The sequence below is a fragment of the Desmodus rotundus genome, chromosome 4 (genome assembly GCF_022682495.2).
Source record: "Desmodus rotundus isolate HL8 chromosome 4, HLdesRot8A.1, whole genome shotgun sequence".
Taxonomy (NCBI): domain Eukaryota; kingdom Metazoa; phylum Chordata; class Mammalia; order Chiroptera; family Phyllostomidae; genus Desmodus; species Desmodus rotundus.
Window position 1 is genome coordinate 179,867,757 of NC_071390.1, and position 21,297 is coordinate 179,889,053.

The 21,297-nt window shown below is 60.0% G+C and overlaps 1 protein-coding gene and 1 long non-coding RNA gene across 3 annotated transcripts; both read left to right on the forward strand.

Annotated features, from left to right (window-relative positions):
- Positions 1-8,631: 8,631 nt before the first annotated feature.
- Positions 8,632-18,049, forward strand: LOC123478017 (uncharacterized). Of its 2 annotated transcripts, XM_071221317.1 has the most exons (6): positions 8,632-8,697; positions 9,551-9,668; positions 10,464-10,621; positions 11,833-12,560; positions 12,748-13,082; positions 16,724-18,049. In XM_071221317.1, the coding sequence occupies exons 4-5, from the start codon at positions 12,209-12,211 to the stop codon at positions 13,005-13,007; spliced, it is 612 nt and encodes a 203-aa protein (XP_071077418.1). In that variant the 5' UTR covers positions 8,632-8,697; positions 9,551-9,668; positions 10,464-10,621; positions 11,833-12,208; the 3' UTR covers positions 13,008-13,082; positions 16,724-18,049. The 2 variants fall into 2 exon arrangements, 1 of the variants encoding a protein (XP_071077418.1); XR_006653116.2 differs by lacking the exons at positions 8,632-8,697; positions 11,833-12,560 and having other exon boundaries at positions 9,251-9,668.
- Positions 18,050-18,141: 92 nt separating this feature from the next.
- LOC139440863 (uncharacterized) lies at positions 18,142-20,542 on the forward strand. The gene is made up of 3 exons (XR_011651164.1): positions 18,142-18,943; positions 19,507-19,917; positions 20,319-20,542. It is a non-coding gene; the product is annotated as an uncharacterized lncRNA (long non-coding RNA).
- The last annotated feature ends 755 nt before the right edge of the window (positions 20,543-21,297 follow it).

The window sequence follows — 21,297 nt, forward strand, 5'->3', positions numbered from 1 at the left end:
ACCAAGGAAGGAAGGAAGGAAGGAAGGAAGAAAGAGGGAGAGAGAGGGAGGGAGAGAGAGAGAGAGAAAGAGAAAAGAGAGAAGGAAGGAAGGAAAGGAAGAAAGAAAGAAAGAGAGAGAGAGGGAGGGAGGGAGGGAGAAAGAAAGAGAGAGAAAGAGAGAAAGAGGACGGAAGGAAGGAAGGAAGGAAGGAAGGAAGGAAGGAAGGAAGAGGGAGGGAGAGAAAGAAAGAAGTAAAGAAGGAAGGAAAGAAAGAAAGAGAGAGAGAGAGGGAGGGAGGGAGAGAGAGAAAGAGAAAAGAGAGAAGGAAGGAAGGAAAGAAAGAAAGAGAGAGAGAGGGAGGGAGGGAGGGAGAAAGAAAGAGAGAGAAAGAGAGAAAGAGGACGGAAGGAAGGAAGGAAGGAAGGAAGGAAGGAAGGAAGAGGGAGGGAGAGAAAGAAAGAAGTAAAGAAGGAAGGAAAGAAAGAAAGAGAGAGAGAGAGGGAGGGAGGAAGGGAGGGAGGGAGAGAGAAAGAGGAAGGAAGGAAGGAAAGAAAATTAAATTATTGCAAATCCAAGGAGAAAGGTTTCGGTCCCCTCTAAGGACCAGGTGAACTGGACTGCCGGGAGCGGATGGGCGAGGAGGGGATAGGGGCCACTCTGCGGGAGCCACCACGGCCACTGCGGATGGGCACATAGCGTCTCCGGGCGCAGAGAAACCTCCGTGAATATTTAAAACCCAAGATTTATACAGCTCTCGTTTCCTTACCATAATGCACTGAAGCTACAGATAATAAAAGTGTGAGCAAAAATGCCAGTCACTTAGAGATGTGAAAGTTCTGGAGCGAGCAGGACAGAAAATGTTGCATCGTGGGAAATAAAATAAACATGGGGACCCCGGCAAAGACTCGGGCGCCGGAGCCGGGACGAACTCGGCAGCGGCACACTGCTGCAGCAGCTCACACGGGTGTAAAAGTGGGATGAGAGAAACACACCTGGCTTTCAGCCGGAGCGTGGGGAAATACTTCTGGTTTAAGTGGGTGTTTGGCCGGTGACCCTCCACACAGACCCAACGATGTCCCCCTGGAGAGCCTGCTGTCCAGAGGAGGTGGGCTCTCACCCCGCCGCACACCTGCTGGGAAGCTGGGTGGAGAGGCATTGCTGGACGGCCCCTCGGATGTGCCCACCCCCACAGCAGGGACCTCCTCCCCGGCACCCAGTGTCACTCCACCACGAGGCGCAGCCTTTGGGGGCGACTGTCACACTCCCTCTTCCAAGCCACTCACATCCTGCTCTCCATCTTTCCCTGCGATCCAGGAGCCCTGTGCCCACGTGTGACGGGGAAGCCACCCCTCCCCCCAGGGCAAGAGGCAGGCAGCACGCTGGGGTGCCAGACTGGGTGGCCCAGGCTGGGGGAGGCTGGACCTCAGTTCCCAGCCCTGCACACGCCAGCTGAGCTGGCTGCTGCCACAGTGGCTCCCGGGTGTGCCCTGAGCAAACCACCTGAGCTCCAGCTTTCAGGCCGAGTGCACAGAAGCTGGAGCCTGGCTCCCCTCCCCACCCCCACCCTGTCTTCACGACTGGGAGACCCACAGCTCTCAGCTGGCGGAAAGATAAAACAGCCTCTACCCTTGTCTATGCCCCAAGGCCCAGGTCTGATTTCCCAGATCTGTGGCCTGGGCTGGCCCGGCCACCGCCGCTGCCCTTGGCGAGGATTCCAGAACAGCCAGGCATTTGCAAGCCTGCACAAAGAACCTCATTGCAAAGGCAGCTGTTCAGAGCAGTACGACCCCAGAGGAAGGCACTGGCATTGATCCGGACCTTCTATGCAAGCGGGCTGCAGCACTGGGCTTCCCTCCACTCTGATTCGCACCAGAGTCTGTGCTTTCAGACGAGAAACTCAGAGCCGGGGGCGGAGCCAGCGCTCTGCCTGAAGGCAGCGTGGGGCCTGCTCCTGACCTTGGGGCCTGCCCCTGACTGAAAAAGCAGACAGGGCCAAGACCAGTAGGCCAGGCCGGGGGCAGCCTGCGGTTCCTTATTAACTTCCACAACCCCCGGGGAGCTCCAGGACAGTGAGATGTGCCTCGAGGACGTCCTCATTGGGCATTTCTGGACAGGCAGTGGCCTCGACGGGCAAGCTGCCTGGGGAAGATGGCGCTGGGCCGGCGGAGGTCGGGCAGGGCCTGCGTCCGTCAGCCGCGGCTGCCTAATAAGCACCCACGCGTCTCCGGGCACCAGCTCTCTCCTTGGCCGACCGGACAGCTCGGCTGGGAGGCGGGCTAGGGTCTGGGTGTGCACCGCCTGCTGCCGGTCCTCTGACCAGCAGCCTGCCTGGCACATGCTCCTTGTCACAGCCATGACGGCAGAGGCCTGGGAGGGAGAGAGAAAGCGCTGCGGCCTCTTGCCGCCGAGGCCCTGAAGTCATTCCCAGTTCTGCCCCTGGTTCGTGCTGGTCAAGGCCTGAGCCCCCTCCCCCACAGCGTCCCGGAGGAACATTCCACCTTCAGTGAGAAAGTCAGTCTCCTGGCAAAAGGCTTGGACTCAGGGCAGAGCGAAGAGCTCGGGCCAAGCGAGCCATCTGCCGCACCCGCCTGGCAGACTTGGACTTGATCCTGGAGCAATACGGAGCCATCAGCAAGTGGCAGGTAACAAGGCGGAGGACAGGGGCTGCTGCAGTCCCTCTGTCAGGGGACGGGGGAGGGTGAGAGATGACAGAGACGTTAAGGAAGCCGCAGGGTGCCAATGGCAGACAGACTGGCCTGCACAGGGGTGGCCCGAAGTCTGTGCCTGTGCCGACGGGCCGGGTCCTCTTCACTCCTCTGCGCCCAGCGAGGTCACAGCCTCTGCCGTACCTCGCCATCGGTGTGCACACTTGGCTGCCGGCTCTGCTGCCCTGGCCTGCACTGGGCCCGCCCGGTCCTGGCCCTGCTTGCCCTCCATCCCCACAGCAGCCACCTTCTCCAGTGCAGGCCGGATCCTGCCATGACGCAGCCAACGGCCCACCCATGGCTCCCCACTGCCCTCTGACCTAGGCTGGACACCTGACTGCTGGCCATGGGACTCCCCTCAAGAATCAGCCTGGGAGACCTGGGTTTGCAGCTCAGCCAGTCGCCCTCCTGGGTTCCCTCCGCGCCGAGTCGCCTGTTCTGACATTCCCGTGTACCTCCCTTCTCCCCGCAACAACCCGTGGAGGGCAGGCGGGCTGGGCTGTTTCGGGGCAGGAAGCAGCAGGAGCCGCGGGCGCAGAAGAGCTGCAGCAGAGCTGGCACCCGGCCCCGGGGCAGAGACGGAAGGGAGAGTCGAGAGGCGGGCCAGACAGAGACTGTGGAGGAAAACCGGGTCCAGGCGAGAGTAACGGGGGCACGGATGCGGCCGCGGTAACCCCACTCCGGAGTCGGCAGGCCTGGCTGGGGATGTGGCCTGTGGGTGGGACCGAAAGCAGGATGGAGGGAGCCACACAGACGTGGGGAACCACACACCAGGCGGCACGTGCAAAGGCCCTGATCCCCCAGAGGTGAGTCCCCATTTGCGCAGCTCCAAGCGGCGGCCAGTGACCCACCCAGGAAGCAGCCGAACGGGTCAAGCCTAATGCACTCCAGTGCTTGACAGCTTCCGTTTGTATTCACTCACTCATTCACTCACTCAATCACTCATTCACTCACTCAGTCATTCATTCACTCAATCACTCACTCATTCATTCATTCACTCACTCATTCTCTCACTCACTTACTCATTCACTCATTCACTCATTCACTCACTCACTCATTCATTCACTCAATCACTCACTCACTCATTCATTCACTCAATCACTTACTCATTTTCTCACTCAATCACTCATTCCTTCTCTCACTCACTCATTCACTCATTCACCACTTAGTACTCATTCACTCATTCATTCACCACTTACTACTCATTCACTCACTCATTCACCCATTTAGTCAACAAGTCCAGCTGAGCCCCACTCACTCCCAGGCTCAAGCTGGGGACACTGAGATGTGTCAGTCCTGTCCCCAGCCTGAGGGGGTCTATGGACACAGACACGGACAACCGTGAGGCAGGTGCAGGCAGGGCTGAGCCCCAGGACACCTCCCCTGGGCAGGCAGTCCTAGGGCACTTCCGTCCTCGGGGCTGGGCTCCACTCTCCAGCCTGGATAGGCTGGACAGGTACCTCAGGGACACTCTGAGGTCTCCTGCCAGGTCTGCCACCCCCATCCCACTTTGTGGGCCAGGCTGGGAAAGAGGCTGTCACCTGTCAGCGACCTAGAGAGATGGCTCACAGCCTGCCTGCCCACCCCAGCTGGCACCAGACACTCTGCTGACCACTGAGCTCCGACAAGCCGGCAGACGGGCACAGGGTAGGAGCCAGCCAGGCCCTCAGCAGACGGAGGCAGGCAGGGCTTGGTCGGGCCAGACCTCAGGTGGGGGCTCGGGGCTTGGTGTCTGGAGAGCCAAGGCATGTTGGGGCACGGGCCCGTGCCAGGGCTGGGGGATGGGAATGGGGGCTGTTCTTGCCTTGGCCCAACTGTGTGAACGAGAGCAGCCAAGGAGCCAAGAGGGGCTGGAGACGCGTTCACTGGGGCCGGGGGCCGGAACAAGACCCTAGACGTGGCAGAAGCTGAAGCTGCAGGGAGCCCTGTGCCCGCAGAGGGGCTGCTGCGGGCTCAGCCGTGCCCCAGAAGTTCACCCGCTGAAGTCCTCACCAGGGCTTCAGAATGTGGCTATTTGTGAAGACCGGCTGTTGAAAGAGGTGATGAAGGTAAGACGGGGTCCGGGGTGTCCTTCCAGGAAGAAGAGATTAGGACACGGGCACACAGACAGGGACGACCGTGTGAGGGCACAACATGGGGAGAGAGTGGCCGTCTACACGCCAAGGAGAGAGGCCCAGGAAAAACCAACCCTGCCGACACCTTGACCTTGGCCCTCCGGCGACCGTGGCAGGGAGGAGGTGAGTCTGCTGTTTAAGTCCCCGTCTCTAGTCCTGTGTTGTGGTGGCCCAAGCAGTCCAGAAGGGGTGGCAGATGGAGTTCGGTCCTGCCTGGCCAGCCAGCCCCTGGCCGAGTGGGCTCAGGAGTGGGTGGCGAGGTCCCTGAGCTGATGGCCTCGCCCAGCACTTGGTCCTCCGATGTCTTCCAACGTGCGGTAAGGTGTCTGTCATTCATGTGGTGGATGAGGCTCACAGAGGGGGTTTTGAGCGGCTGGAGCAGAGAGCCCCTGGCTCCTGCCCACCTCCGACCCCTCTGGGGGCACAGATGAGCCCTCAGCCAGGACAATGGACCTGCTGCTTCACTGAGAGGGGCCTGGGCCCCAGACCTGGGTGGGATGACCCGGCAGGCCCCGGGAACCCTCCATCCCCAAGTCAGATGCGCCCGGAGGCCAGCCCTGCACGGCGCAAGGAGGGCTTCCCAGGGGCCACCAGCAAGGACCGGTGATGCTCAGGGGCTCCCAAAGCTCCCAAAGCCTCTAAAATCAAGCCCATTCTCCAAACTTCAACGTCAGCCCGCTCTGGCCCCCGGGACTTGGGGACCTGCAGAGAACCTGGGCAACCTGCCCTCCTCATACCCAGTTCAGCCCTCCTGGGGACCTGGGGACCTGGGGACCGGTGGTGGGGAGGAGGGACCGGAAGGAGGCAGTGGGTCCTTGTACAGTGGGTGGCCTCGGGGAGCCTATGGGGAGCAACCGATCAATGTTGTCTCCCCCCCCCCACCCCACTTCTCTCTCTCTCTGAAAAGCAATGAAAAAATGTCCTCGGGTGAGGATTAAAAAAAGCAGCAGCAGCTCCCCACAGCCCTGCTGACTGGCACCACCCCGTGGCCACAGGCCGCCACCAACTGATGCCCGCCTACGCCAGCTCGGAGGGCCAACACTGGCCTGGACTGCGCCACGGCCCACTGGGCGCGCCCACCCCTTCGCTTACTTCTCCAGTAGGCGATCACTGCCCTCCTCCCGTGTGCGCCGCCCCCCGCCCCAAGGGCTTGGCCTTGCCCGTGCTCTCACCGCCCATATTTTGCAGGTCAGCAGACTGGGCCCAAGAAGGTTAGAGGTATGCCTGGAGTCACAGCCCCCGGGGGATGGAGTGGGATTTGGACCCAGGTGTCCTCGGCTTGTGAGCACAGCTCTCACCCACTGCACCCGCTCGCCCCCCAGCCCTCCACGACACTGGCTCCTTCTCTGAGGCATGCCCTCCAAAATTTAAGGCAGGTGAGTCCCTTCCTCCAGGAAGCCTTCCCTGACTTCTCATCTCCCACCAGCCTGTGTGGGTAGAAGCCCTGTCTCTGGCAGAAGTGCTTCCAATGCCAGACACCCTGTCATTGGCTCACTCAACACGCCTCAAGCAGAGGCATGTGCCTCTCCAGGTCCTCTCTCCATCCCCCAGCGCTTTGCTACATTTCCCCCAGTCTGAACAATTTCCATCCTTGGGCGGCGATGAGTAAGCCTTCAGTACCTTCAGCCAAGATCTTTTTATTTGCTCTGTTTGTTGGGGCTGTTTTTGCCCTTTTAAAGTAAAAATAGTTTATTTTTAACATTTTGAAGTTGTTATTTTCTTTTTGAGATAGTGCAAAAACAAAAAAATTAAATTAAAAACACTCCTGTTTCTTTTCTTGGCCCAGCACGTGTGTGATGCACCCTGCTCACTGGACACCCTGCCCCTGTCCAGGCGCCGCAACTGGAGCTCCCACTGGATTCTCACTGGGGGGCCGCTCAGCATGGGTCGGGGGGCGGGGCAGAGAGCCTGCAGCTGGGAGGGAAGGAAACGTGACCATTGGCCTCTTGGGGACAAAGCAAAGCTGCAAAGGAGCTCCTCTAGGACCCCTCCCCAGCAGGAACCAGGAGCCTCCGAGCTGCAGAGAGGCCAACACCGGGCACAGCCCAGAGCACCACAGCCTCTTCCGCCCCCGACACCCACAGGCCTTTCCAGGGCCTGGGGTCCGCACCACCTGGCCTGCCGGCACTGGAGCCCAGAGGCAGCCCCCTCCCTGCCCTTAGGAAGCTCACTGGGCAGAGGTGCAGACTGAGAGACCAGGGCTGGAGCTGAGGGATAGGGCCACAAAGAGGGATCTGGAAGGCTTCCGGCGGGGGGGGCACCCTGAGCTGGGCTCTGGAGGAAGAGCAGTTCAGCAGCTAAGCCGGGACAGGGGGGACACGCAGGAAGGGGCCAGCCCCAGAGGCACTTGAGACGTGCATGGGCGGTAACAACCGGACAGGACTGCCGCCACGGCCCACTGGGCGCGCCCACCCCTTCGCTGACTTCTCCAGTAGGCGATCACTGCCCTCCTCCCGTGTGCCCCGCCCCAGGCCAGGGCCTGAGAGTGCAGACGAGGGCTGGATGACGCCCCAGGAGGGTCTAGTTGTTCCCAGGCCAAGAAGGGAAAGGGACGAGGAAAGAGAAGGTGGCAGAGCCCCGTGACTCAAGCGTTCCAAATCCCGACACCAGCACAGGTGCACCGGAACCCCAGCGGCCCTGGCACCTGAAAACCGAGACAGGGTGTGCCCAGACCCGAGTGGTGTGCTCTCAGGCCCATCCTCCCTCGGCACAGCGAGTGCTGGGTGGTGGCAGGGTGGTGGGCGGCAGAACAGCCGCCCCCCCCACTCCCGGGGAGCGGGGCCCCTGGAGGGTGGGATGCTAGGAGGGGGCCGCACTGCCAAACACTCGGTTAGAAGGGTGGTGGGCTGCCACCGGTGTAGGAAGGGCCCTGCCTCCAGTACAGAGACATCCCCCCAGGGCCAGTCCACTTCGTTCTGTCCCTCCTGACATGTCCCCTCTGGGCCCGAGGCCTAGGCTGTGTCCCTCCCCGTTGTTATGGAAGAGCCACCCAGGGCGGCATGGATAGACCACCTACTGCACACCTGGCCTCGGGTTGGAAAGAGAGTGCGCATGTGAGTGTAAACCATGACCTGTGGGAGGCTCCGCCGGTGTCGGTGACAGGAGCTGGACCCCAGGGGACACTAAGTAGCCAGGGGCCAAGTCTCCCTGGGGCAGCTACCACTCCTGTCCTCTGGCCAGGCCACCACTTTACCCCTCTAACTAGCCCTCCTTCTCCCCACATCCCACCCAGGGACAGCCCCCACCTGCCGAGAGGGGAGCGGCCCTGAGGGCCTCCTGCTGGGGTCCCCATCAGCACACTGGGGAGCTGGGCCCCACACACACCCACACGTGAACTCACACACACGTGCACACACGCACTTCGCAGCTCCCGGACGTCCACTTTGCCAGCCCCATGGGAAGGGAGGGGAGTCAGCGTCAGCCTCTGCACCTCCGCGGTTTGCTGGGCAACCTCTCCCGCATGCACTCCCGGTGGGCGAGGCTCTTCTGCCTCCTGTGACCTGGGAGGAGAAGCCCCCTGAGGGCGTCTGAACTGGTCTCGGAAGGGTTCTCAGCGCAGCACCGAGTCCACCGTGGGTTCTGGCATCGAGATAAGAGCTGGCAGCAAACCGCCTCCACTGAACTTGCTTTGACCCCAAACTGCTGCTCCGACCTTCTGGAAGCTGCGCCCTGGCCGGACCTCAGCCTCTCTGGGTCAGCAGAGCCACGGCCGCTGTCCAAGGGGCTGGGCCGGCTCACGGGGGGCGGCCCCCGTGATATGAATGTAGGAGCCAGTCCGTGACCCAGCTGTGGTGGCAGGGGCCTGGGGCGGCGGCCTGGGAGAGGGGCTGCTCTATCATCGCGGCAGTGGGTGGGGTGGGGGGCACAGCAGAGGCTGGTGCTGGACGGAGCTAGGGGTGAGTCACCACTGCGGGAGCAAGGGGATGGGTGGGGGCTGAGAGGTGAGGCGGGGGCTAGGGAGAGCTCAGGGCCCCCCAGCCACACTGTGTCCCAAGCCCACCCTGCAGGCTTGGCCACAGGGACAAGGCTGAACAGCTCCAAGTTCAGAGGCATGGCGTTACCAGGGGAAAAGAGAGAGAAGCACCAAACAAGGATCAGCAAACGATAGGAAAATTCCATGAGAAAGAGAGAGAAACGAACTGACCACAGTTAGGAGGACCTCGGACCTGCGTCTCTGCACCTGGAGGAGGAGCCTCCCAGGACCCCCAGAGGGAATGGAGCAGGAGCTCGCCAGTGGGTCCAGGGCAGGAAGGCTCAAGTTCTTGGACTCAGGACACACCCTTGTAGCAGGGCTCCCACTAAAACACCAGCCGGTTTTCCCTGGACAAGTTGATTCAACAGTTCACGTGGAGAACACGCATGTGGGGTGGGGTGGGGGGGTCAGCACTGATGAAGAGCGGCACGGGGGTGGGGGATGGTGCGGGCACTCACCGCAGACAGAGTCACGCGTGCTGCAGTGTGGGGACCTTTCGGTAAAGGACGAGGGAGCTGCCAGATAAACCTCACCCCGCAGCTGGAGAGAGACTTCGCCCTCGGGGCCGCTGCAGCGGGCAGAGCGCTGGCCGGGATCTGCCGGCCTCTCACGAACAGGGTTCAGAGTTGTTTTGTGGGTTTTGGTCTGGTTTTGTTTTTTAGTTTTTTAGGGTTTTTTTTTTTTCATTGTTCTTAGGGGGTTTTTTAGATGTTTTTTAGATTGGGTTTTTGTTTTTTTTTCCTTTTTTCTTTTTTGGTTTGCTTTTTTTTTTACAGAGAGAAATCGAGGAGAACACAAGTCTGGAAGGAACAGGGGTGGGGCCACGGGGCCTGTTCCCGCCCCGGCTCCCTGCTGGTTTGGGCCAGAGGAAAGAGAGAAGCAGAGCCAGGTTTGGTGAGTGAGCACTTCGTCCCCACGCACGGCTCAGCTCACCCTTTTTGGGCAGAGAGAAGGGGTTGGAGGGTCTGTGTCCGCCCCGTCACAGGCAGACGGGGGACAAGTGAGCGCCGTCTGAGTCACTGGGGCAGGGGACCTGTGCAGTGAGCCGCGTTCCGGGACAGACGCTGCGGGGTTGCTTCAGAGTTTCCAGGGACCCGGGGCTCAGGGGTAGCCCAGCCCTGCAGAGCAACAGATAAACCTGTAGACGAGACGAGGCTGAACCTGGGCTTCCTGCGCCCCCCCACCCCCCACCCCCCAGCAAACGCTGAAGGATCAGGGACTGGAATGTAAAACAAAACTACAGTTGCCTGAGGGACTTGTGGGTGCATCCCCCTGTCACCTGAGAGTGGGGGGCCTTTCTTGCCGTGACCCGAAAGCCAGAGGCAGTGAAGGGAGAGAGCTGTGCCTGTGAACGTGAGCCAGACGCGGCACGGGGAAACACACACCCTCGAGTCAAAACACACGAGGAGGGGTCGAGGAGAAAACGCTTCCAGTCCGTGCCACACGGACTGCTCCCCCTATGTAAAAAAGTGCACCTAGTAGCCCCAGCTGGTGTGGCTCAGTGGATTGAGCACGGGCTGTGGACCAAAGGGTCACCGGTTTGATTTCCAGTCAGGGCACATGCCTGGGTTGCAGGCCAGGTCCCCAGTAGGGGGCGAGAGGCAACCACACACTGGTATTTCTCTCCCTCTCTTTCTCCCTCCCTTCCCACTCTCTAGAAATAAATAAACAAAATGTTTTTTTTTTAAGGGAAAAAAACGAGATACAAAGAATCGGGAAAACGCGATGCACAGCCGGGGGCACAACAGTCAACAGAAACGCACCCAGAGATGCTGCGGGCAGCAGACAAGCCCCACGGAGCAGCCGCTGCCAAAGTCCAGGACTCAGACGCCCAGACGGCCACGGGGGTGAGCCGACGGGGAGTCCCAGCAGGGAGGGGTGTCCCGAAAGGGCGAGGAGCACAGGCATCTGGAATGAACATGTCCCAGGCTGAGCTTCACGGCAGGTGAAAGAGTCGGTGTCCCTAACGGCGGCATGACAGGAGGTGTCCGATCTGGGGAGCTGATACCAAGGTGGCGAGCACGGGTGCTCTTCTGTGTTGGGTCCATTATTGGGGCCCCAGAAAGAGAGGAGAAGCTGTAGCAAGAAAAACACATAAATCTGAAGAAATAATGGCCAAAATTTTTCCAAATATGATGAAAAATATCAGCCCACAGATCTAAGATGTTCACCAAACCCAGAGCAGAACACGCAGACACGCACAGGAAACCCCCACCCCCAACGCACTTCCTAATCCAAGGCTGAAAACCAGAGATAAAAATAAAATCTTAAAAGCAGCCACAAGAAAATAAGAACATTCCATGTAGAAGAAATAAGAAACACGTGTAGCTTCTCTTCAGAAGCATTCTGCTAGGATTGGAATGCTTGTGTGCCCCCAAAATTCATGGTGAGCTTCACCCGCAAGGAGGATGGTGTTAGGAGGTGGGCCTTTGGGGGTGATGAGGCCGAGAGGGTGTGGCCCCCGTGGTGGGACTGGCCCCTCAACCAACCATGCCGGCGTCCTGAGCGTGGACCTTAGGAAATCCTCTAAAAAGCACTTTAGAGAGGGACAATGAGGTCGACCGAGGAGATACAATGGGATAATTAAAAACGCCCTATTGGATCGAAGAAGGCAGAAAGGGGGGCTCGGAGGCAACGCTCAAAGCTGACGCAGCCTCGGGGTGCTCGCCTCCCGACGCACAGTGGGGCGAAGCGAAGCAGCACACGAACGTGGCCGCGCTCAGGGGAACCCCCCTTCCCTCGCGAGGGGCTCACCCCTAAGTTCCAGCGGACAGGAGAGGCGGGGAGGCAGCACGGGGTGTGGCGCCACCCCAGACCTCCCGCCTGGCCCTTCAGAAGTCGGACTCATGCACCGAGAGTGGCGGAACCACCGTTTCATCCGGCACTTTCCCCCTAGAGCGGAATTTAAAGGTTCTGAAGAGACGAGACACACAGGAGGTGGGACTCAGTCAGACCTCAGGTCACACCGACAGCTACAGAGGGGTCGGGGCTCACCCTGGACACTACGCCCAGGCAGGGTATTGGCTGATGCCTGAGACCTGATGGTCCATTTTCCTAGGTGTGGCCAGGCCCCTCCGGGCCTCTAGGAAACATCCCCGTGGGTGACAGATGCACGTTGAAAGACGAAGGATGAAGTGTCACAGTGTCTGCAGCTTACACAGAAACGCCGGGCCAGGCCTTCGAGGAGGGACGGAGAGAGGGAACGTGCAGGGCCCAGCAGTTGGGACTGCAGGCCCCGGTGGGGAGCCAGGTGCTCATTGCGCCCGTCCACCTTATGATTCTTCCGTGCTGAAAATTTTCTGATTAAGCAAACCCCTGTGGCGATCCCCAGATCAGGCTGCCGGGGGCTCCACCATCTGGTGCGCAGGTATGCGCCCAGGGTCGGGAGAAGGGGCTGCTCCTCTCCAATGTGACTGCCGCCGAGCACCCCGGCCATGACCGACTGGGTGGGTGCTATGGATCCAGCCCAGACCGCACCCCTGTCCATTTGCTCTGGCGTCCGTGTGGGGGTCCACCTGGTCTCCGAAAGGCTGACTCCACCCACCATGGGCACTGCGTGCTCCAACCGCAACGCTGGGTTGAGGATGCTGTGCAATCTGAGCCGGCCTGCTCACCCGGAGTGGGTGCACGAGACTGTGGAGCCCCAGGAGGTGCTGGCAGAGACCTCGGGAACAGAGGGGGACCCAGGCCCGGGAAAGGCCAACCCCGCAGAAGCAGCACACGGGGGCCACGGACTGGGTCCTGGGTCCTGGGTCCTGGAACCACTGAAGCTGCCACCACCACCAGGTTGGTCTGTCGTAGAAGCCGATGGGGTCGCTGAAGTTGCCTCTCTCCTGCTTGCAACCGAAAGCGTCCTTAATGCTACGCAGTCTGTAGGCCCCCACGCACAGCCTTAAACCACTGTGTGAATGGTGTGCACCCATGAACCTGAACCTGAACTGTGTGGACCTGAAATCTGTGTCTTGCTTCCCAGAACTCAGGAGTGCAGACCCAAGACACGAGGAGAGGGAAGAGCTGCTGCAGGCAGGCGCCCAACAGCGCGAGCAGTCCGCCCCGAAGGCAAGCAAGCACGCGGGCTCTCCACACAAGAGGGAGCCCAGGCGACAGCCCTCACGCGGGACAGGGGAGACGCAGATGGAAGCCTCAATAAGTGCACGGCACACCCGCCAGGCTGGCAAAAGTTCCAACCAGATAATATCAAGTGCTGACACGGATGCAAAACACCTAGAATGAGCCCTGGACCAGCCAACTCAGCACACACCGCTCTCGTGTGGGTGCAGACGAATGGATGGTGGGGTGGGCGAGCAGGTGGGTAAGTGGGCGGGTAGAAGTCTATGAGCGTGGAGGTAAGTGGGCAGTGACAGGGCAAGTGGGCGAGTGTGGGGAGGATAGTGCGTGGGTGAGAGTGGGTGGGGAACAGGTAAATGGGATATGGGTGGGGGAGAGGCAGACAGGTGAGTGGGGGTGGGTATGTGTTGTGTTAAGGGGTAGGGGCTAGACGAGGAGACAGGTGGATGAGGCGGTGGGTCTGTGGGAAAGTGAGTGGGCACATGATAGTGGGATATACGGGAAGAAAAGTGTTAAGTTAGTATTGTGGGTGTGTGGACAAATGAATAGGCAGATACAGGGCTCATTGCCAGATGGACAGATGGACGGATGGATGGAAGGACTGATGGATGGGTGGATGGATGGGTGGGTGGATGGTGGGTGGATGGTGGGTGGGTGGATGGTGGGTGGATGGTGGGTGGATGGATGGTGGGTGGATGGTGGATGGATGGACGGTGGGTGGATGGTGGGTGGATGGATGGTGGGTGGATGGTGGATGGATGGATTGGTGGATAGGTGGGTGGGTGGATGGTGGGTGGGTGGTGGGTGGATGGGTGAGTACATGGATGGACAGGTGGGTGGTGAAGCGGCGGAGAGGTAAGTCTCGAGTGCAGTGGACGGCATCTTCCTGAGAGCTCTCTCGGAGATCCTGATGCCGGCTCTTCCACACACTTGTCTTCTGACTGAGAGCGAGCGTCTGTCCCCTCTGGGCTCAGTTTCTCCATCGGGTCTGTGAGTGGGAGGGAGTTGAATAGCTGTGCCTGTTCCAGTCCCCTGGCCCAAGCCCCGGTGCCTGGAAGTCCCCCTCACCACAGAGAGCCGGGGTCTCCAGCCATCTGGTCCTCTCAGGGCAAGCCCGGACAGGGAGAGCACTCTGCCCGCTGGTGATTGCCATGGGCAGCCCTTTGCTGCGTCTTTTCTCCTGGGCTGATTAAGGAAAGAGACTCATGAAGTGGCAGCGCGTCACTGGGCCTCGCCTGCGGCTAGCGCTGACTTATCCCCTGACATTTCCCAAGAGCTGGCTAACCTTTCCTGCCACAAATAGACAGATGTGGGTCCCTGGAGGCTGTCTGGCCGGCACAGGGTCCTGTCTCAGGGGAGCTGGGGACCCAGGGGACACGAAAGGGAGCAGGATGATGACAGCAACCGGGCAAGGGCGGACTTGTGTGGGACCAGCGAGGAATGGAGGTGGGGCACCAGTGAGCGCCGGAAGACTGGTGCAGGCGGAGAGCGGGCTGTCCCGGCCCACAGCCCCACGAGGCCCCCAGAAGAGTAGGAGCCGAAGCCTTGAGACCACCTGCCAGGCAGGTGGAGCCAGGGGACAACAAAGTCTACCCATTGTCACCCAGCTCTGATGCTCCCACAGGATTCCCGGACTCTGGGTCTTTCTGATTGGGAATCAAAGTTAGGCAGCCCTGCCTCATCCAGGGATAAGGCAACTTCTGCTGCGGCAGTCAGGGAGGGCAGCCTGGTGGAGGTGCCCGTCAATCAGGGAGCTGCATGGGGAGCGCTGCAGGCAGAGGGAACATCATTTGCAGAGGGCTGCAGGCCCGGTCAGCAAAGGTGCGAGTGTCCTCAGAGGGCCTGGCTAGGGCCTGGGCTCAGAGGCCTCGTTCTGTACATGGAGGGTCCTGGGGTGGCCTCCGGTGGCCACCGGGGTAGAGGGCAGACCGCACAGGTATGGCAGTGCCCCCCTGGGGGTTGCAGCTCACAGGGGGCCGGGGGGCACGCAGGTCCCACCCCTGGAGGGAAGGTTCTGTCGGGACTAAGACCGCTGGTGGTGGGACTGTGCCCTGCGCTGAACCTGCCCTGAGCAGTGAGGAAGCCGCCGCCGTCTCTCTGGGTCCTGTGTGTTGGTTCTCCGCCGGTCCAAACGCAGAGAGGACGGGCAGGCAGAGTCCTTCCCAAGCCTGTGGGTCATTGGCTGGCTTGCCCGCGGGCCCTGCCCCGGAGACAGCATGGGCGCCAGGAGAAGGGGACACCAAGACCAGGAACGGCCCCGCAGTCCACAGCTGGCTGGCGGACCGCAGAGCCTGCCCCCACCCCCAAGGACACTTGGAAGGGAAGGGTTTGCCCAGCTCCTCCCCAGCCAGAGCGTAAGTCGCCCGCTCAGGAGAGAGGCAGCCGGAATCGGGTCAGTGCCGTCTGCCAGCCCCACCCGAGGGCGGGTGCGGTCAGGACAAGAAACCTCACATTGGCAGGAAGCTGATGAATATTCTACTGAGATGCTCCCCGAAGACTCCTCTGAACTCCCAGCCTTTAAACCCCCCACGAGGGCCCTGAGCAGTGTGGCTCCATGGGTTGGGCATCGGCCATACTGCAAAGCCAGGGGTCCCCTGTTCAATGCCTGGGTTTCGAGTTCAGCCTCCAGTTGGGGTTCCTGGGAGAGGCAGCTGGTGCGTGTTTTCTCCCTCCGCCTTCTAACAATAAATAAATAAAGCCCAAAAAAGAAAGCCCTCAAAGAGAAGGACCCAACTCTCCCTCCCCTACCATCCTCCCCTTCCCCCCCCTTCCCCTATCCCCGCAGGCTTGCAGGGCCTCCTAAACTTTAAGGGCCCCCACAGAATTTGCAACTGGGGAGCAGTGCTCATTTCGGGCTCCCCCCAACCCCAGAACCTGTCCCTAGGGCCCCCCTTTACCTCTGACTGTCCATTGAGCTGCCAGTGGCCGCACCTAAGCTCACTCCTTTCCCGTACTGTTTCCAGGAGCCCAGGCCACCCCGCCCAGGCTCTCTCCTGCCTCCCCTTCTCAGTCCTTCCTTGTGTCACCGTCCCCAGCGGTCATAAGCTCTCAAAATCCCCCGGACTCGTGTTGGGAAACCTTTCCTGCACGAAGTCAAGGGCCCCGCACTGCCAGCTGGCGTGAGGCGGACTCGCTGGGACAGCCACAGAGGGCTCTGCGGTCCCCTCCCACGTCCCTCCTGGCCCTGCCCCGTCAGGTCACGATGCCGAAGGAAAGGCAGTTCGGGGAAACCGCTTTGGACTGGCCAACTGGAATAAGCCCAGCAAGCTCTGGGGCCCAGGGGCTGTCCCTCGCGGTCTGGCACCTGGCCCGGGTGACATTGGCGTGAGACACATAGGCGTGGTGTGTGACAGGTGGCACAGACTGTGGGCTCTGGACGGCCGGGAGGTGTGACAATGTGGGCCATCGGCGTGGCCTTACGACTAATGGGTGTCGAGTGGACGGATACAGACCCTAGGGAGACGCACGAGGAGGAGTTGCTGGGAGGGGGCGGGCAGTGGGGGAGGGCCAGCTCGGGGCCTTTGTTCCTCTGCCCCCAACCACAGGCGCTCTCCTGCACCCAAGGGACGCTCACGCGTTAACATGTTGGAAAACACGGATCCTGCCGACAGGCGCAGGAGAGCATCCCGTAAGATCCGATTTCTGTTCTTGAGAAAACGTCCTAGCTCTCAGGGAGAGCAGGGACCGCAGTGAGTCTGATGAGAGCGAGCCTCTGCCCAAGACCTCACATGGCCATCCAAGTTAATGGGGCAGGGCCGAGAGCTCGCCCTGGGAGGCCGGCCAGGAGACCAGTGCCCAGGCAGCTCTCCGCTGCAAGTCCGGCCGGAGGTGGCTGGGAGCCGGTGAGGTGTGGGGAGAAACAGCGCCATCTCTATTCACAGGTCACGCGGCTGCGCACACAAGGGCCTGAGAGTCGACAGACACCACGGCACTGAAGAGGGAGTTTAGCCCAATTGTTGGAAACAGAATCAGTGCGAGACTCGGCTCTGATGGTGTGCTAGCGACTATGTGGGGAAATAAGCTTTCCTCGATAGACATTATTCAGGAAATGATGTCAGCATCCAAAATCCGGGAATGATGCACAAGGTTGCTGCAAGAAAAACCGGAAACCGCTATCGGGGAAACGAGGAAGGTCCATCCCATGGAGAGCCGAGTCCGCGGGGTAGGAGGCCACAGACTGTCCCCACGTGTACTGCTGCTTTCCAAGTCGACTTCCAGAGCCAAAGAAACTTCCGTGCGAACCCCAACCCAGTGTGTGGGTGTGGGGAGCAGGACCCATAAAACGTCGTCCGTCTGATCCAGACGGCATGAAGTCTGTAAAACAAAGTGGAGACCTGTCAACCAAGACAGCGGCCAGTCAGCCACGATGCTGCGGTTCAAGAAGGGAACTGCCTGAGTCAGAGCAGACACGTCCGGCCAGGAGACGCACCTGCGATGTCCGCACACGGGCCAGGGGGGCCGTGTCTGCGGAGCGGGGCCCCCCACGGGCTTCTGGGAAAAGGCCCCACGTGCCGGCAGGGGGGCCAGACACTTATCAAAGGACCCAGAGGTGTCGAGCCCCCCACTTTCCAGGGACAACTGCGGCAGGCTCCAGAGCACTGCGGAGACCGCCGAGCCGCACACCCCGGAGGGCCACCCCACGCCACGCTGGTCTCCCTTGGCATCGGCTGCCAGAGGCCCTGCCCTGCTGCCCACCTGGCTCTGGAGATCCTTCCTTACAAGACGCTGACCACCCCCTTGCCCACCGTGCTGGCTGCCGGACCCGAAGACCGAGACTCGGGACTCGGGTTCGTTATCCCCCATGGAGGGCTGTGAGTGTGCGCGTGATGTTTCTCTTAGACGGTCAGGGTGTGAGTAGGATACTGTGTATGCTGATGTTCCGCTCTGAGGGAAGCTGCATTCAATGAGAGCTGAGTGAATAGCGTGGTTCCCTTGTGTGACTCTTCATTCCTCGGCGCCCGGCTGCTCCGCAGGCAGCAGCCGCCCGGCTGACTGACAGGAAAGACTCTGTCACGAACCTGCGCTCGTGACAGGGGGTGTAAAATGCCGATTCCAACATGCATGTGGGAGGACATTCAACTCAACACGTAGGACCGTGCTTGGGGGCCTCAGAATGAAGCACGCCAGGACGCCTGCCGGCCTCCCTGCCGGCCAGGGACATGCACAGTGAACGCTGGACAGGATCAGTGGGCTCCCAGCGGGCAGAAGGCGATAGATGCTCTGCAGAGCTGAAGAGTGAAGTGAAGGGGGGCGGGGGGGGGGGTGGTGGCCGGGACCGCTGGGGGCAGAAGGAGGGCAGTGAGCAGAATGAGTGCACGGCTAGGATGGGCCGTGCTGAAGGTGACATTTGCACGACGCAGGAACAGCTGAAACACCAGTGACCAGAGGTGGAGGACATGCCCACAGCACCTCGGGGCATGCTGCCACCCGCACGACTAAGCCAGCACGGGGCTGGCGCCGGGAACGCGAGATGACCCTGGAATGGGACAGAGAGCCCAGAAACTGGCCCTCGTCCACATGGACACTGGATCTGAGACAAAGGCGGCGTGGCCCCGGCCGTGGGAAAGGACAGAAGTTTCCGAAAATGCTGCTGGGACCACGCTTACTTGAGGGAAGTGAGAAACGGCGCTCCGTGCTGCACCGTCCTCGAAGATCAGTCCCAGCTGGATGAGAGCCTGACAGGCGCAAGGCAGAGGCAGGCGGCGTTAGGAGACGCCAAGGAAGGCTGCGTCCCTGCTCCGAGGAAGGAGGGGACGTCTTGAGAAAGACAGCGAGAGCACTAGCAGTTCAAGGGGCCGAGGCTGACCTGACCGAGCAGCACGGGGTCCCCGGACCCTCGAGCAGCACCTGGCACACAGCGGTGCTCGGCAGGCTATTTTTAGTGCATGGACGGAACTCCGGCTTGCTGGCACAGACCACAAACGCCAACCTGAGAAACGGGGGCAGGGGGTCAGGATGAGAGGAAGGATGGACGGTCTTCATGTAGCCTCCTGTCCTGGGGAGCATCAGCCAACCTGAGCACGAGCCCTGGCTCTGCCACTGTCCAGCTGTTTGACCTTGGACAAATGACCTCACCTCTCTCAACCTTAGCTTCCTCCTCTGTAAGTGGGGTGTGGGGTCCCTCCCTCTCGGGGAGCTTCCTAGCAGAATGCCAGACACCCGCCCCACCCACAGAGGTGGCAGCTGTCAACCCCACCCCACCCGTGGGAGCAGGAGGCCCCACGGTCCTGTCCCCACCCATTCAGTGGACAGTCACTGAGTCGCAGGAAGTGGTGTGGCCGTCCTGAGGTCATGCACACCTCCTCTTGTCCTCAGAAACGGGGCCGCTCATGTCATCAGGGAGGAAAAGGCCTTTGTCCAAGTTCAACAGCTCGTCGGGACAGGGCCTAGGGAACTGGGCTGCCTTGTAAAGTGGTCAGCCGGGCGCCGGGGGCAGCACGGGCGTGGGGGCGGGGTGCTCCAAGTACTCGGTCTACACAGAGACCTGCGGCTGGGCCCGGGGCCCACACCTCTGCTCGTGGGCCACGCAAGGTTAAAGTCGCACAAAAAGCACCTAATTTCAGGTCCCTCTAGGGGAGGCTGGAGCACAGAGGAGGAACTCATGCAAAACATCAACTTCTGAAAAGTGCATTTCCAGTAACTACTGTTTTGCGCCCGGTTTCAGGCTGGTGGAGGTTTCGTGTCAGCATCGGTGAGCAGAAGTCTAAAACGGACAAGTTAATCACCCTGCGCAGGGGTGAGGTGCCTGAGACGAGCTGGGTCCCAGAGTGAAGTGCTTCCGGGTCGGCCAGCGCAGCAGGCCCCAGGGAACACCAAGGCCCTGGAGCAGAGGGTGGTGGAAGGCAGGGGAGGGGGCCTCGAGTTCCCACACCACTGTACGCCTTGGGGGGAAGTAGGGACACCTGAGTCTGCAGAAACATTGGGGGGAGCTGTCTGGAACCTGGAAAAGCGGTTCAGAGCTGCCTCGTCTCCCCCAGCGCCCAGCCCCTTCATCCGCCAGCAGGCCTCGCATCTCTCTCCTAGGCCCGCTCTGGTGAACTCTTCCCAAAGAGAAGGCTTGTCCACGTTGTTGCAGGTAATAGTAGCTCGATTGTGGCTTTTGTTTTTCTTTTTGCTGGTTAGTGTTCCCTTAGATGCACGTACTACGATTTGTTTATCCATTTTCCTGGCGGTGGGCTTTTGGGCTGCTCCCAGTCTTTGTGACGAATGAAGCTGCCAGAACCACGCTTGCACAAGTCTTTCTCTAGGCATGTGTTTTCACTTCTCCTGGGGAGCCTGGCAGTTACATTGCCGGATCCATAGGACTGGACCCACTGGATTGGATCATCAAGTGGGTATTTTTTTAATTGTATGAGAAACTGACAAAGAGTTTTGCAAAGTGACCGACCACTTTCGACTCCCACCGGAGACGTCAGAGGGTTTCGGTTGCTTCGCATTCCTTCCAACACACGACAGAGTGGGTCTATTTCGTTCCAGCCACCCCAGTTCGCACGAAGCAGTGGGCTGAGTGTCAGCGGTGGCAGCTGAGCCTCCTCCCAGGCTTCTTCGTTTCAGCGCGAAGGTGCTCGGCCTTTCACCTGGCGTCTGCTTTGAGTTGTGCATTGCGTGTGGATGCCCCTCACCCAGCTGGGAAAGTGCCCTCCGCTGCCCATAGGCTGTGTGACTTTATCACCCACGGCGGGGGGGGGGGGGGGGGGGGGGGGACCGGACTTGCCAAGTGCTGAGGCTCCACCTACCGAGGCTGCTGGAGTCGCGCCCCCTTCGTTCTGCTACTGAAGGGAATGACACTGACTCATCATCAGATACGGAGCCAGGTTAGTTACGTATTCATGGGGGGACCCAAGAAAAACTGGAATTTATTTATAAAAAATGGGGTATTCATTCTCACATGTTTAAACTTCAGTCACCTTACGAGTGCTCTCCATTTGATACAATGCACCTATCGAGACGTTTCTCCTACTGCTCAGAACAGTTTTGGGATCTGTCGATTTTGATGCCTTTTAGTGCTTCTACTGTTTTTCATTTCACTTCTTCTGCATCAGCAAAATGTTTCCCTTAGAGGACGTTTTTCATCCAGGGGAAACAAAAAAATGTTGCTGGGGGTGAGATTTGTGTGAATAGGGAGGGTGGGACATGAGGGTCATGCCGTTTTTGGTCAAAAACTGCTGAACACTCAGCACAATGCAGGCAGGTGTGCTCATAAATCCCCCAACACGAAACAGGCAAACACGCTGAAAGTCTTCAAAGAAAACTCACTGAAGCCGAACGCAGCCTCTCATGACAACACCAGTTGGTACACTGTCACAGATGGTTCCTAGAACACTCACCTAGCAGGGGAAGCCTGTACTACAAGGGGCCCACCCTCCAGACGATAATTCCAGTTTGCGGGGTCTGCCCTCATACATGGTGCTGGATTTGATAATATTTTGTTAACGATTTTTTTAAATCCTCCTCC